This window comes from Myxine glutinosa, chromosome 3, assembly GCF_964187855.1.
Source record: "Myxine glutinosa chromosome 3, kmMyxGlut1.1, whole genome shotgun sequence".
Classification (NCBI taxonomy): Eukaryota; Metazoa; Chordata; class Myxini; order Myxiniformes; family Myxinidae; genus Myxine; species Myxine glutinosa.
The window spans coordinates 25,836,717-25,854,223 of NC_136263.1; the positions used below are offsets into that span (position 1 = coordinate 25,836,717).

General features: G+C 44.0%; 1 protein-coding gene across 3 annotated transcripts in view; it reads right to left on the reverse strand.

Moving 5' to 3' along the window:
• The window catches only part of LOC137423738 (putative aminopeptidase W07G4.4), a 118,308-nt gene that overhangs the window by 83,741 nt on the left and 17,060 nt on the right, over positions 1-17,507 (reverse strand). For all 3 annotated transcript variants that reach the window (XM_078773783.1, XM_068111202.2, XM_078773784.1), the window contains exons 5-6: positions 10,928-11,010; positions 4,720-4,828 (exon numbers count right to left, since the gene is read on the reverse strand). In XM_078773783.1, coding sequence (XP_078629909.1) covers positions 4,720-4,828; positions 10,928-11,010 — 192 coding nt within the window. The remainder of the gene's footprint in view (positions 1-4,719; positions 4,829-10,927; positions 11,011-17,507) is intronic.

Here is a 17,507-nt window from a genome sequence, read left to right on the forward strand (position 1 = left end):
GAACAGTCAGGAAAATGGAACAGTCAGGAAAATGGAACAGTCAGGAAAATGGAACAGTCAGGAAAATGGAACAGTCAGGAAAATGGAACAGTCAGGAAAATGGAACAGTCAGGAAAATGGAACAGTCAGGAAAATGGAACAGTCAGGAAAATGGAAGTCAGGAAAATGGAACAGTCAGGAAAATGGAACAGTCAGGAAAATGGAACAGTCAGGAAAATGGAACAGTCAGGAAAATGGAACAGTCAGGAAAATGGAACAGTCAGAAAAATGGAACAGTCAGGAAAATGGAACAATCAGGAAATTCGAACAGCCAGGAGATTGGAACAGCCAGGAGATTGGAACAGTCAGGAAATTGGAACAGTCAGGAAATTGGAACAGTCAGGAAATTGGAACAGTCAGGAAATTGGAACAGTCAGGAAATTGGAACAGTCAGGAAATTGGAACAGTCAGGAAATTGGAACAGTCAGGAAATTGGAACAGTCAGGAAATTGGAACAGTCAGGAAATTGGAACAGCCAGGAAATTGGAACAATCAGGAAATTGGAACAGCCAGGAAATTGGAACAGTCAGGAAATTGGAACAGTCAGGAAATTGGAACAGCCAGGAAATTGGAACAGTCAGGAAATTGGAACAGTCAGGAAATTGGAACAGTCAGGAAATTGGAACAGCCAGGAAATTGGAACAGTCAGGAAATTGGAAGTCAGGAAATTGGAACAGTCAGGAAATTGGAACAGTCAGGAAATTGGAACAGTCAGGAAATTGGAACAGTCAGGAAATTGGAACAGTCAGGAAATTGGAACAGTCAGGAAATTGGAACAGTCAGGAAATTGGAACAGTCAGGAAATTGGAACAGTCAGGAAATTGGAACAGTCAGGAAATTGGAACAGTCAGGAAATTGGAACAGTAAGGGGAAATAACCAATACCTGAGATTATCTATGAAGGAGGTGAGGAAGGGCTTTTACAGAAGATCCAGGTAGGAATGGAAGAAGTAAAGGAACAGCAAGGAAATCGAAGAGTAGATAAAGCTCTGGGGTCAGATAATATGCACCTGAGAGTGTCAAGGGAGGTGGCTGAGCAGGTTAGCAAGATGTTAACAGATATCTTTAACAGCTCACTGGAGTCAGGACAGGTACCGGAGTGTTGGAGAGTAGCAAATGTAACATCGTTATTTAATAAAGGATCCAGAGAAGAATTGGGGAACTATAGACCTGTTACTTTGACTTCAGTTGTGGGGAAGGTGTTGGAACATTAATTATGGACCAGATGGAGAACCATTTAAATAAATACACACTAATTAAAGGCATTCAGCATGGGTTTACCAAAGGTCGGTCTTGTCTAGCAAATTTATTGGAGTTCTATGAAACAGTGTTTGATTGTGTGTATGAGGGAATGGCAGTTGATGTAGTATATCTAGACTTTAAGAAGGCATTTGATAAGGTACCACCATAGGAGGCTATTTGCCAAGGCGAGGGCTTGTGGAGTGTCTGGGCAGGTAGCTAACTGGATTGAAAACTGGATTAGTGACAGGAAGCAGAGAGTGGCTGTGAGTGGGAGGATGTCTGGCTGGGAGGATGTAAGTAGTGGGTATCTCAGGCATCAGCACTGAGACCATTATTATTCATAATTTAAATCAACGATGTTGACGGTGAGGTCAAGAGTCTGCTTTCCAAACTTACGGATGACACAAAGCTTGGAGGCAAGGTAGATAACAAAGAGGGGTGGGTTGGGGGTAGGGGGGATGATTTTATTCAGGCAAGTCGAGATACTTTAATAGATTGGGCAAATTATTGGCAGGTGTAGTTTAACATAAATAAATGTTAGTTGATGTGGAATGGAGGGTAAGAACAATCAAAACTAGCAATTAGATCATACTAGCAGAAGTACCCGGCATTGCCGGGCGGGGGAGGGGAGGGCGAGGGGGAAGGGGAGGGGAGGGGAACGGGGGTGGGGGGAGCGAGCCCCTTGGCAAAGCGAGCGATTTTTTTTTTCATAGCGTCATAGCGTCATAGCGTCATAGCGTCATAGCGTCATAGCGTTCATAGCGTCATAGCGTTCATAGCGTTTCATAGCGTCATAGCGATTTTTTTTTCATAGCGTCATAGCGGTCATAGCGTCATATCGTTCATAGCGTCAGAGCGTTCATAGCGTCATAGCGTTTCATAGCGGTCATAGCGTCATAGCGATTTTTTTTTCATAGCGTCATAGCGTCATAGCGGTCATAGCATCATATCGTTCATAGCGTCAGAGCGTTCATAGCGTCATAGCGTTTCATAGCGTCATAGCGATTTTTTTTTTTCATAGCGTCATAGCGTCATAGCGTCATATCGTCATATCGTTCATAGCGTCATAGCGATTTTTTTTTTCATAGCGTCATAGCGATTTTTTTTTTCATAGCGTCATAGCGTCATAGCGTTCATAGCGTCATAGCGTCATCACGTGATCGCTCTGAGCGAATCAGCGCCCACCTGCTCTGATTCCGTTGATTCCGTGCGCTGAAATGCGCTGAGGTAAATATGAATAAAAAATATGGATCGTCAAATATTTTGAGTGTTGGGCTAGTGTTGTTGTTGGTGTTGGGCTAATAATCCCTTGTGTTGGGCTAGCGGCTAGGGTGCCGGCTTAGGATCCTAGGATCCTGGGTTTGAATCCCGGTCGATCGCTGAATTAACACCAGGGGGGGTTGACTCAGCCTGTTCATCCTTCCGAGGTCGGCAAATTGAGTACCAGTTCACTGGTAATTCCCTGCTTGTCGTTAAAGGCGGCAAAAAGGGTTGGCGTCAGGAAGGGCATCCGGCCGTAAAATATTGATTCAAAAAGGGGACCGAAAAAACAACAACAACCACCACGGTTCCCGAAAAAGGCCAACCCCCGCTTTACGGGGAAAAATGGCCTCTAAAGGTGGTTTTTTAATAAATATTTTGAGTTCGGCCATGTTCGTCCCAGGCTCAATGGCCATGTCTATGCCAAATATGAAGCACGTAAGCCTCTCCGTTTAGGAGTCTATCGGTAACATTACACACACACACACACACACACACACACACACACACACACACACACACACACACACACAAACTGTGTTTTATATATATAGATATAGACAATGGGTAATCTTTGAGCATGTCACACAGGAGAAGGATCTGGGGGAGGTAATAGATACGGGGTTGAGGGTGGGGAGGTAAGCAGATAGGGCAGTGGCAGGTAGTTCTAGGTAAAGGTAATAGTGTTTTAGGCTGTATTTGTAGTTGGGGGATATTTTGTAAATAAAAAGGGGTAGCATGAACACTGTACAGGAACTTAGTGATGCTCTATCTAGAATACAGTATACAGTTTTGGTCACCACATCTGTGGAAGAATATAGCGGCCATAGAGAGGGAAGCTCAGAAGCCGACCTCAGAATGTTGACAGGCTGAATCAACCCCACCTGGTATTAATTAGTGATGCATATTCCTCACCCAAAAACCAACTTGGCTCACACTGACTCCCCAAAGAAAGGCCTCCGCCAGACTGAGCAGTTTACGTTTTGTATCCCACTGATAGGCCGGATCTGCATCCGGACCTCAACCAAGATCTAATCGGCTAGTACTCGTCACCTACCCAATTCATCCACCAGGTTTTGTCATAATCCATCCACAAACTTTTGAAATATCATACTGTATATCGTTTTTGGCTCCATCTCTCAATGGTGAAGGATAGTTTTAAAAATTTAAATTCTCACATCCGGATCGATATCCGGATCTGCACCAACATTGACAAAATTTGTCCTTGTCCCACACCCAACATGTCCATCAAGTCTCGTACAAAACAACTTTTTGAGATATCCTGCTCACAAAGACAGACAGACAAACAAAAGGGGTGACAAAACATAACTTCCGTCTACATTCAGTCTACCTTCGGTCTAAAACATAACCTCCTTATACCTTTGGTGGCTTCGGTAATAAAGACAAGAAAAGAAAAAAAAACGTACTTTTCCATCAATTACAAGGACATTGAAAACTTGACAGTATATGCGACATGAACCTGTGGTTTCTGCTTCTTTGACTCGAGAGCTACGTGCTCAGATGGAAGACCATCACAAATTGCAATGTTTGGCATTCTCACAGGAGAACGTGGTGTTACAACAATCTTGAATTTAACGAAAAGTACACCGCCATACATTGTTACGCTCCCAAGTGTAATAAATGCACACGATCATCCGTGCAACATCCGTGCAGCATCCGTGCAACATCCAACAAAATTGCAATGTTTGGCATTCTCACAGGAGAACGTGGTGTTACAACAGTCTTGAATTTAACGAAAAGTACACCGCCATACATTGTTACGCTCCCAAGTGTAATAAATACACACGATCATCCGTGCAACATCCGTGCAGCATCCGTGCAACATCCGTGCAACATCCAACAAAATTGCAATGTTTGGCATTCTCACAGGAGAACGTGGTGTTACAACAGTCTTGAATTTAACGAAAAGTACACCGCCATACATTGTTACGCTCCCAAGTGTAATAAATGCACACGATCATCCGTGCAACATCCTTGCAGCATCCGTGCAACATCCAACAAAATTGCAATGTTTGGCATTCTCACAGGAGAACGTGGTGTTACAACAGTCTTGAATTTAACGAAAAGTACACCGCCATACATTGTTACGCTCCCAAGTGTAATAAATGTACACGATCATCCGTGAGGCTTAAACACTGAGAAAAAGAAAAAAACATACCACGTAGGTAGCATGCAGAGCTCCGAGGGTGGCCACCATGGTGGCGTTAGCATAAAGTGAGTCAGGAGGACACACCAGCAAAGGCTTTGTCACACCAGCTTTAAGAGCCCTGTCACAATACATGAGAAAGAAGGAGAGAAAATTATTTTACATAAATACAGATTAAAAATTTATATTTTACCCTTTCATGTCTCGGTAATGGGAATCGACAATCGAAATTCCATTTGACAGAAATGCCGTGAAAGCAGGATGCACCAACATTTTAGGTCAATCGGTCAACACAGTCTAAAGAACAGCAAAATGACTGCTTTAGATGCATATGAAAGAAATGAAATGATATCAAAAAAGGGAAACATAGATTTTCTAAATACTCACAATTATTTATTTACAATGTGCAGTGAAGTTTTGTTTGTGTTCAAGGTCAGGGCTCGTGGAAAAGGGAGAAAACTGAACAGATCATGATGCAACAGAACAAAAGGAACAGTAGCGAGAGGGGCTTAAACGCCAACAGTGGGAGTTGAAAGACAAACTAGAGGGACACTTGGACAAACAATGGGTGTGGGGAGGAATGAGGGGTAGGGAAGGGCACAGGAGTGGACAAGATGGATAAAGAAGCAATCTCTCTGGAAGGAAAAATTGGAAATTTGGAAGGAGATGGGCAGCTCTACAGGGGTAGAAAAGATCATCGACTTGGATGGGGAATGATCTGAGATGGTGGTGGGAAACTGTCTTGTAGACCTGGAGGGAGGAATGAGATTTAAGGGAATGTAGAAGTTGGTTGTACAAGAGGGAAAAGGACAATGAATGAATGGTGGTGAGCAGGATAGCCACAGGCAGGATGAAATAGACCTTTGAATCTATGACATAGCAAGCATTCACAGGAGGAATCAATATTGGGTGTTGATCAGATGAGACCAGTCCTTGAATGCAATATCTGATCAAACACTTTTCCACTCATCCTGTGTGAATTGTCAGACTAGATCGAATATATGACTTTTAAAATGACGTAATCTGCCCGAGAGTGCATGCACAGAAACCCCAAGAAATAGGCGAGCTTGCGGCAAACTGAAATGCATTATGTGTCTGGGATAAGGATTGTTACCTGAAATGGCTCACAAAGCTTCTGAAACAAGCCAGAAAAACCTGAAAGGGCTCTGCACAACGAAACTTTCCGAACCGACACTTGCTCGTACTGCAAACTCCCAACCTGGTGAGTGCAAGGCCCGAGTGGACGGGCGTGTGTTACACAACCCCCGACGGATTATTATTATCAGTGAATGGACTATCTAATTTGGGTTCTTCTGAACACGGATGAGAAGGATATATCTATGGCTTGTGAATGTATAGGGCAGGTTTAAAATGATGATATTTATAATTAATTATGTTGGGAGGGAGGGAGCTACAGGAGCTGTGAGGGGTGTTGTCAATATATTGTTTGTTTGGTTCCAGGGCTACATGGGAAATTATACTAGATTTTTACATCTATTGCTAAAAGTTCAAGTGGCCATGCATGTGCGTTTGTGTCTTTGGTTGTTATCTCCACATGCACGTTTCAGAAGTGGGAACGGAGCCCTCCCAGGTCTCGTAGTATTCACCCCCGTTTCAGTAAGGGATCATGATTCACAGACCAATTTGTCAAGTTTTCTTGTTCTAAAAGTTTTGTTCTGATGGCTCTTTTGAGGATCTTCACATAGCCCCAGACAGGGTCTGCAGACATAGGACATAGGTCCAGACAACTGCAGTTCGTTTGTGGTAATATTCCCAGGGGTGTTTTTTTTAAGATCTGTGTAAGGTTATTTTTAATCATTCCCGTTGCTCCAATAATCACTGGTACACAATTTTGATGCTCTTCTGCTTCCAGGATCTTTTCACTTCATTTTTGAAGCCTTGGTATTTGGTCATTTTCTTGATTTCTGCGTTGTTTCGACCAAAATCGCTGGGTACTGATACCTCAATTATCAATGCCTTCTTTTATATTTTTTGTACCTCAGTACAATATTCGGTCGCAATGCTTTGTTTTCTATGTTCACGCTGGATGGAATAATCAGGTTCCACATGAGCATTACTTCCTTGTTTTCAGTGATTGCTTTTGGTTCATGTTTCCATGAGTTTTCTTGAACTTGTTGTGGTTTTGGGTGTGCAGCTGCTCTGACATGAGTTGTTTTTTTTACATCGTGATAGGAAATTGGCTAACCCCCGCTCTAGTAGGGAAAATGGCCTTTGAAATGCATATTGTTGTTGTTGTTGTTGTTGTTGTTTGTTATCCTGATAGGAAATCGCTCAAACGTTTTGTTTCTACCTTGCAGAACCTACACTTGTCCTCAGTCCCGACATTTTCTTAAATTCATTGGTGTAGTGTCTTGGGGATTTACAATGATCCATTCTCCATCGCTGTTGAGCTGACCTCCTCTTAGCCATTCAAAAGAGCCTTCTTTCTCTACTCCCGTTCTGTCAACTCTTCTTTTATACCTTCCTGTTCTTGAATCATTTTCCCAGTTGTCTGTGTATATCTATTGAAATTTCATTATATATTTGTCTTTCATCTTTTTTGCAATTCTTGGGGCTGTACTTGTTGTTTTCGGTTTCTTGTGTGACATCTTCCATTCCCACCTGTCTTTGGATTTCTTTTTTGCGAGGTGGATTAGGGATACCTTCTCTGGTTTGTTGTCTTCCTATTTACTTACAAATTGGATTTGGTAGTCTATTTCACCTTTCACGTATTCAGCCAATCATACAGTTGTCATTATGTGCACTTGGTTGAGCTCCATCAGGCCGCTACCTCCTTCTCCTCTCAGCAGGTGCATTCTCGCGATGCGTTAATTTTTGTAAAACATTTTGTGGATGGTGAGGAGTTTCCTTGTTTTGATATCCTGTTTATTGATTTGTGATTGTGGCCAGTTTATTATTCCGGAGCTGTCCTGGAATTGTGGTATTGCGAGTTGGTTTATGGTTTTGATTTTGTTCCTTGGAGAAAGGTATGTTTTCAGGACCACCCACGTTCTACGCAGGTATTCTTTGGTAATTGTTTTGCGCATTTGTCTGCTCTGAGGTATTTGTATGAGGCTTCATTGTCCAGCTCATGTATTGTTGTATTTGTGTCAATTTTTATGTTGTCCGTTTTTGTTGGTATACCCTGTATGAAAATGCACTTGGCACACTTATCCAGGCCAAATTCCATTTGAATGTCGCCGGAGTACTGTTTCACGAATTTGAGTTGTTCTGCCAATTTTTCGTCATTTGGTGCAAAGTGTTTTAAATCATCCATTTAAAGTAGATGTGTCACCTTTGTTGTCTCTTTGGATGTTCTCTTATTTGATATCAGGGTGTATCCATGTCCTTGCTAATTAATGAGGTTGCTCAGGTGGTCCAGGGCCAGGCAAAACAGGAAGGGTGAAAGGCTGTCTCCCTGGAAGATTCCTCGACGTATCTTCACTCCTGGTATTTCGATCTTTCCTTCAGAGTGCTGTAATGTCAGTGTGGTATTCCAAAGCTCCATTACTTTCTCCATCAGTTTGACTATTTTGGGGTTGATCTTGTACAATTGCATGCATTTTGTCATCCTTGAATGTGGGACACTATCAAAAGCTTTTTTTGTCGTCTATCCATGCTGTGCATAATTTGATTCTTCTGGTATTGCAATTTTCGAGTATGGCCTTCTTTAGTAGGAGGTGGTTTATTGTTGAAATACTCCATGGCATCCTCTTTTACATCCCTTCTGTTCTGTCTCTCGGCCTCCTTCCTGTGTTAGCTGATAGTATATTATTTCTGTGATGATTCCCATCAGAAGTTTGTACATTGTTGGCAGACATGTTATTGATCTATACTTGTGAGGTAGTTGGGTTTCTTCATATTTTAGGATGAGGAAGGTGTTAGCTACACTAAGCTACTCATCCAAGGTCTCCTCCCCTTGGATAAGTTCGTTGAATGCTCGAGCGTAGTGATTGTTTAGAGCATGTATTTACTTTAACGAGAAATTTGGCATTCCATCTGGGCCTGGACTTTTAAAGTTTGGCATTTTTGCTCGTTGGTATTTCATTTACTAGTGAGATACCTGTGCTACGCACGGGTGGGAGGCCTGAAGCAAACAGGCAATGTAGATATGGCGAATGCTAAAGCATAAAACCAATAATTTCCACATTCCTGTAGCACCTTCAGTCGCACATCAGACATGGACAGCAAGTTCGTGAAGGACTTCCATGAAAAACGTACCCGTTCGCAAACAAACGGGTACGTTCATGTATAGAAACATCGATCGTGGGTCCGTGGCAAATCTGCATATGGCGATCCGCGAAGTTCACATTCAGAAAGTAGAAACCATCACGGCATGTCGTCATTTACCTGAACTCGATATGTCTTTTTTCATTCCAAACAACATAACTCCAATCACAAATTAATCACAAAATAAACTTTTAACAACATTGTTAATGTTTCCTTCATTGTAAAAACTACCAAGTCAACAGTTAAAAGGATTTTGAGACGATAGGTGTTACGGCCTCGGCAAGATCGATGGAGACAGCGATCTGTTGGCTTATACACTGCCCAAATAGCTATGTGGAATTCTCTCATGTAGAGATTAAACCCACGTCGTTTGAACTTTGGCCGAGGTCTTTAGTTACTTTTAATGATGTTTATATACGAATCAAAAAGAAGATAATTGGTTTTGGGTCGTCCTTTCCGCATATCTCGTGGGATTGTGAGTTGGAGAGACTTCTCTCAAGCAGGGATTCAACCCATGTCCTTATAAAAGGTCTTTGTCCGAGGTCACCGAGTCCGATCGGTGCAGCTGTGTAGCGATCGGTGCAGCTGTGCAGCGATCGGTGCAGCCGTTTGTGCGGCACCCAGGAAAATAACGTTATGCGGGAGTCCAAACATGAAAATGCTGGAGGCCAAAGCTGAAATTGGAAAAACAATATAGCCTATTTTACTCCAGGAGATCCCAGCATTACCCACCCAAAATATCGTTGCAATCGGTTCAGCCGTTTTTCCGTTACCTTCAAACGGATGGACAGACGGACGGAGAGACAGACAGACGGACATTTTGTGAATTATAGTAAGATTCTTCATTAAATATCACTGGAGGCATTTCCTTTTTTTTTTTTTTTTTTGTATACAAGATCGAGGCTCGTGAAAGAGCGAACATTAATCACACAGAAATACAAACCGACAAACCGACACATAAAACAAATAACATCGGGAGCGGTAGACAAGATGGGGAGAGAGGGGGAAGGACACAAACACAACATTTGAGAGCAGGGACCGAGAGACATGGAGACATCGAGAGATCTGTGGGAGGGAGAGGGCTTTGGGGGGGAGGCATGGGAAGGGGGGGTGGGAGAGGTATAAAACATATGGACACTGCGAGGACTTCCAGGAAAGAAGTTGGAATTTCAATAAAGGTGGATCTGGGGTGAATTAGTGGGGGTAGAAAAGATCAAGGTTTTGGATGGGGGAAGATAAGAGATGGTGGTGAACAGCTGTTTTAAAGACCTGGAGGGAGGAGTGGGATTGAAGGGAGTGTGGGAGTTTGTTCCAGAGGTGGGAGAAAAGAGGAATGAAAGAGTGAAGGTGAGCAGAGAGCCGAGATTTCGGCAGTTTAACCATCAGAGGGTTGCTGGCAGATCTTGTGCGACCTGTAGGAATATTTGGGGGACAGAGCACAGAGAGAGCTGGGGGAGCAAGGCCGGAGAGGAGTCGGTAGAAGACAGAAAGACCACCTACCTGCCTGCGGTGAGTGAGTGAAAGTTTAGATGAAAGTTTAGATGTCCTTTAGATGTTGTTGTGTGTGTGTGCGTCTCGTTAACATTCATACGTCATTTCAAAAGTCGTGTATTTCCTCAACTCTCTGACTATATCAAATTTAATTGTAATGAGAGAATTATAAAAGACGAGAGTGGTTAAAGAAGAAATTTAAAATCTCAGTCATTACCAGATGCATTTACCTAATTCCACCCTTTGGTCATTACTAGATCTCACTTTTCCACGAGCCTATTTTTAATTTTTTTATTTTAAAGTTGCAAAAAATAATTGAGTAATTGAGAAAAATTAGAAGGGAAGCGAGACAAAAGAGAGGAATATAATGTACAGTATTGAGATGGGTTGAGTGTGGTGTGGAGGTCAGAATGTTAACATTTTCTGCCATTTTCATGGTCTACAATGGATTTTAATGCATCTGAACATAAGAAACAATGGTTCTCTATTGTCATCTCACCGCTTGACTCCAGCACAGGCAGCATCGCTGAACAGTCGTATGTCATCATAGTCCCAATTAAGAGGACCGGTTGGAGAAAATACCTGAATTATAGAGGACGGAAAATAAAATCAGTTAATCTGCACAGATGCGAAACATTTTACAAAGCCACATCATTGTGGCCGATCAAAGTGCAAGGATGCAATTTGTACACGTAGATGTGAAGACTACTTCATGGTGATGTCACACGGGTCCACTTCAAGCTATGTTTTCAAAATAATGTTTTTACAGCAAAAACTGAGGAGCCACAAGTAATGATGATCTAGTAACTAATCCAAACATATTTTCAGTTTCCACAACCAAATTGTTCTCACAGTAGACAGCTTCTTACCACAACTACATTCCCAAAATAAATATAACTAGATCAAAGTCGATGGTACACCATCGCAAATCCCCACGCTTCCCACCAAAAGATGGCAAAAAGCTCCACGAGGAATGACCCAAGAACTACTTTTGAGTTGGAAAAAGTTTTTTTTACGAATTTTAACCCCCGTCACCACATGTCATGAACCTGGGGGTCAAATCCTCGAGGACATAATCGAGGCTCGTGAAAGAACTAACATTTATGACACAAACAAATCAAACAGACAAACAAACAAAGTATATAAAAAGGGGAGCGGAAGACAAGATGGGGAGAGAAGGGGAAGCACATAAACACAACATTTGTGAGGGACATTGGGAATGTGTGGGAGGGAGAGGGCTTGGGGGATGCGGCGTGGGAAGGGGGGGGGGGTGGGAGAGGTATAAACACAAGGACACCAAGGACTTCCAGGAAAGAAGTTGGTATTTCAAAAAAGAGGATTTGGGGTGAAATTAGCAGGGGTAGAAAAGATCAAGGTTTTGGATGGGGGAAGATAAGAGATGGTGGTGAACAGCTGTTTTAAAGACCTGGAGGGAGTAGTGGGATTGAAGGGAGTGGGGGAGTTTGTTCCAGAGGCGGGAGAAAAGAGGAATGAAAGAGTGAAGGTGAGCAGAGAGTCTTGATTTTGGCAGTTTAACCATAAGAGGGTTGCAGGCAGATCTTGTGCGACCTTTAGGAATATTTGGTGGACAGAGCCCAGAGAGAGCTGGAGGAGCAAGGCCGGAGAGGAGTCGGTAGAAGACAGAAAGACCACCAACCTGCCTGCGGTGAGTAAGTGAAAGGCCCTCGGAGGTAGCGTCATCACGGGAGATTCCAATGATTCTGAACGCTTTGGTTTCAACAGCGTGAAGACGAGCTAGGTGTGAGAGACAGGAGCACCAGCCCAGAAGGGAGAGCAGCATTCCATTGAGCTGCGGATGAAAGCCTTGTATGTGGTGAGGAGCTCAGGTGTGCCAAAGAAGGACTTCGCACGACGGAGGATGCCCAGTCGGCGACTGGCTTTGGAGGCCAGATTTGAAATGTGGTTTTCCCAGGAAAGATCATGGCAGATAGTGAGACCCAAAAGCTTGATTAACAGAACTTCTTGGAGAGGATTATTCAGAAAGTGGATGGGAGGGTTGTCCAGTCGGTCTTTTCGGAGAGACATCGTAAGAGTGTGAGATTTGTCAGGATTGAAAGACATGTTCCACTTGTTTGCCCAGTCAGTGATTTTGTCCAGGTCTGCAGAGAGTGAGGAGGCTGCAGACTGCTGATCTGAGGGATGAGGAATGGAGCGGCAGAGAGTGGAGTCATCAGCAAAGAGATAGAGAGGATTTTCAAGAGAGTCGGAGAGATCATTGATGAAGACCAGAAAAAGCACAGGGCCCAGAACACTGCCTTGGGGAACTCCAGCCTGAACAGGAAGAGGAGATGAGAGAAACCCATTCAGGGCCACAGGTTGACTACGACTAGAGAGGAAGTCCACCAGCCATGCGTGGAGATTTCCATGGATACCAAAGGAGGAGAGTTTGGTGAGCAGAGCGGCGTGCCAGACCGTATCGAAGGCACGTGATATGTCAAGGGAGACAGCTCTAATTTCCTGTTTGGCATTGAGGACCTCCATCCATTGTTGAGACAGCAGAAGCAGCATGTCCAGAGTCGAGTGACCTAGTCTGAAACCAAATTGATGATCAGAGATCAAGCCATTGGAGAAGAGGAAAGATTACATATCCAAAGCAATAATGGATTGCATGACTTTGCTGATAATTGGGAGAAGGCTGATTGGTCTGTAGTTGCTAGGATCTGTTTTTGCACCTTTTTGTGTAAAGCGGTGATGTTGGCTGATGTTGGCTGATCCAAGCAGATGGCAGTTGACCTTGAGCAAAAGAGAGGGTGAGGAGAACAGAGAGAGGGAGTGAAAGAGCGGAAGAACAGGATTTTAGGACCCGTGGGCTGATGCCGTCAGGTCCAGTTGCAGAATCAGAGTCGAGGGTTGACAGAAACTTTTCCACCTTGTCAGGAGTAAAGGACACAGAGTCCAAGAGCAGCTGGGTACGACTGGGTACGGTGGGTACAGAGAGGGATGGGTTTGGGACACAAGATTTAGAGGCAAACACAGAGTTGAGGCATTCACCTTTTTCACGTGCGGAGTCAGCTGTGTAGCCATTTGAGGTAAGGGAGGGGTTGGAGGGGGAACAAACACCAGAAACAGATTTGACCAGACGCCACCAGGATTTGGAAGAGGGAGACAGATAAGAGAGTTCGGTCTTGAGAACGGATAGATATTGTTTCCTGGCTCTCCTGAGGGTGGACACACACTTGTTTCGGGCTTTGTGAAAGGAAATGAGATTTCCTTCCATTGGATTTGCTTTCCAGGAGACGAAGGCAAGTTGTTTCTGGGCAACAGCCTCACCACAATATTCCGTGTACCATGGACGGGAGGAAGGGTATGACAACTGAAGACGAGATGGGATAAATCTGTGCATGAGAGAGAGCAATTTACTTTGGAAGAATTCCCAGGATGAGTTGATGTCAGAGGTGGTAGAGATGGGAGACCAGTCCAAATGATTGATGGCTGCTTGAAGACCGAGCCAGTTGGCCTGAGTGAAATGCCAGACTCGTCGACGCTGAGGAGGCTCCCTGAGAATGGTCAGAGAGATGTCCACTTTAACAAGCACATGATCAGATGAGCCAATTGGAGCAGAAGAAGAGCAGCAGACATTTTTAGGGAAGTTAGTCATAACCAAGTCCAGAAGAGAAGATGCTCCGTTGACTGAGATCCGGGTCGGGAAATTGACAGATTGTGTCAGTCCCAGTGAGTCGCAGAAGTCCTTTGCTGAGGAGCCATGGCTGGTGAGAGAGGTACCCACACCCAGCCAACTGGCATGGTGACAATTGAAATTACCACATATGAGGAAGAGAGAGTTGGGATGAGTAGATAGAAGTTGGTCCATATTATCAGACAGCGAGATGTAGATGGAGTCATCACTGTTTGGTGGACGGTACAACACACATATGAACAAGAGGTGGGAGCGAAGGGGAAGCCGTAGCCAGAGGTATTCCTGGGGGTGAGGTGGAGAGAGGGCAGTGCAGGGTGAGGGAGAAAGAGAGTTTTTGATAAAGATAGCAACCCCACCTCCAGGACGAGGCTCAGGTCTATCATACCGGAGGAGGGAGTAACCCGGGAGAGATACTAAGGAATCAGAGACATCATGAAGGAGGAAAGTTTCTGTTAAGCAGATCATGTCTTGTTTGTCAGAAGCAACCTGTATGGAGAGATCAGTTAAGTTTGAACGAAGGCCCCGGATGTTTGAGGTCCATACCGTTAAGGAAGAGGAAGGGGGAGCATCGGATACAGAACAGGGAGGGGGGAGGGGTATGGTAAGATGTGGAAGAGGAGGAATAGTCAGGGCCCTTAGGGATATTTTGGTTCAAATTCTTCCAAAAGCATCAAATTTGGCGCAGATGTTGCCCATGCCATACTCCTTCGATTTTTGACGGGCGCCAAGGGCGGTATGATCCGGGGACCATACCGGTCCATCCCGCCATGTCACCTCACCTATGACGTCATAATTAGGATATGCATCCAATCACATGGCGTACTATAAGTGGTCAAAGTTCAAAATGAATCGATCGAAAAATGAAGGCAGGGATCCATTTTTAAGGTTTTCATAAAATCCAATATGGCCACCAGGTCACATGACCTCTGGCGTCATATTTATGACATGTATACAATCATGTATACAGGAACCCGGATCATGATCGCACAAAAATTAAACACAAGGATATGGCATACAGTTCATAAAACATCAAAATACGTGCCTTTGTAATTAGACTGATGATCTGCATATGCCTGAAAATTAGGAAATAGACATGTAAATATTTCCTCTAATTGTCAAAAATAAGGTCAGAGTTCGATTACCCAACCCAGAAACATAAAATGGTGAACCTCGCGTAAATCTTGACAAAAAACTCAAAAACCGACATGTTTGACTCAAAAATGACCTTTAAGATGACCTTGAGGGTTGACCTTGACCTCGAATCATCAAAATAACATCATAATTGGATTCCTCGACCTCGAAAACCCCTGAAAAGTGGTATCATACATGATTCCAACCCTTTTGGTTATTTAACTGATTTTCCTCTAATCCGGGTGGTGGCCATTTAGTATTTTGCCAATATGGGGCCCCCGGGGGGGGGCACCCGTCTTGGCGCCCGTAAAAAATCGAAAGAGTATGGCATGGGCAACATCTGGGCCAAATTTGGTGCTTTTGGAAGAATTTGAACCAAACGGCCCCAAAATATCCCTAAGGGCCCTGACTAGAAGAGGTAGGGAGAGCTGTTGAAGGTGTGTCGGAGATTTCAGAATAGCTCGGAGAAAGGGAAGGATGGGGCGGACAAAAGGTTTGATGGTGATTGGGTGAGGCACAATGAGGTGTTATTTGAGGAGGGGGAAGAGCGAAGTAGGAGGTTTGGGGAGATAGAGGTGAGAGTTGGAAGGGGGAAGAAGCAGGGAGGATGCTTTGAGGAGGAGGGGTGAGAGGGGGGAAATGGAGAAGAAATGAGGGTGGGGAGATTTGAAGGGGATGGGTGAGGGGGGAGTTTATGAGGAGAGGGATTCGGGGGGAGTTTAGGAGGGAAGGGACAAGGGGAGGGATTTGAAAGGAATGGGAGATGGGGGAGATTTGGAGGGGAGGGGTGGGGGGGGAGTCTAGGAGGGGAGGGCGAGGGGGAGCCTTGGAGGGGAGGGGTGTGGGGGGAGTTTAGGAGGGAAGGGGCAAGGGGGGAGATTTGAAAGGGATGGGTGATGGGGAGGATTTGGAGGGGAGGGGCAAGGGCGATTATTTGAAAGGGATGGGTGATGGGGAAGGTTTGGATGGGAGGGGTGATGGGGAAGTTTTGGAGGGGAGGAGTGATGTGGAAGATTTGGAGGGGAGGGGTGAGATTGGATATTGGAAAGTGCACGATTAATGGGAAACAAACAATTATTGCAAAATGAGTTTCTTGTGACCTTCGAGTTAAAAATACGTTTAAGGACGCTGGATGGGGGGGTGGAGTGCAGGTGAGTTTCGGGAATGTAGAAAAGAGGCACTGTAAGAGATGGAATTTTTTTTGGGATGAATAGATTTGGTGAGCAAGTCGAAAGCAACCTTTTAAAGAAGAAGAAGAAAAAGGTGTTATAATATACGACAGAATACAGTACTTCAGGGGAAAGTTTAAACATTTTAAAGTTTCACAGTGAAAACTATCTGGGGAAATGGGGGAGAAACACGTGGTCGAAGAACGAACGAATGAATAAGAACAACGAATAAACAAATAAGAACAACGAATAAACGAATAAGCACAACGAATAAGAACAGAGAAGGAAATGTTTTTTGGGGGGTTTTTTTTTTTTTTTGAGTTTAGATTTTAAACAAGGAAGTAGGCCTTGTGGTGAAAAGCTATGGGGTGAAAGCTATGGGGTGAAAAGACTGGGAAAAACAGAGAAGGAAAGTTATTGGAGCATAAACGATGGACCGCTGAGAGAAAAACAAAGCCTCAAGGTTGGACACGGTAGCCTACAAGGCCTCAAAAGACATGACACGAATTAACACGATTTTCTATACAGGTATGAAAGATTTACACCGAGAATCTTCCTAGGGACACACTATGGGTACACACACCATAAAATAATACAGTTTTAACGAAAATACGAATAGGAAATTGAGTACATAGTCGTTGGAATGAGGGATGGGGTGGGGGGGGGGGGCATTAAGCAGGCTGTTCCGACTGATAGCATTTGCTTGCGGATATTAAAGATCACACAATTTTTTTGGAAAGAGCAGGTTATTGTGTCCCAGCACTTCAAGCCAAATACCAAATTATGCCCAAATCTAGAGCATCAGTGGCAAAGCTGTACTTCAGTGATGATGCAACCAGCAAACCAAAGTCATTAACAAATGCTGGTCAAATATAGTGTATGCAACAAAAATAAGTGTGCATGCACACACACACGCACGCACACATTTTCACTCTTGGTTTCTGAACCTCAAACAATACGGTAGTTTTAAAATGACGAATGAATGCTAAACGAGGCATTTTGCGCATGCGGTGTGTAGGTGTTTATGTGCTTACTAGTAAAAAGTCAATGTGACGGTGCAGCCTCGTAAGCATGCCAAAGTCTGAAGCCTCGGCCTGTGTCAGGTGTGCTTATATCTTCTT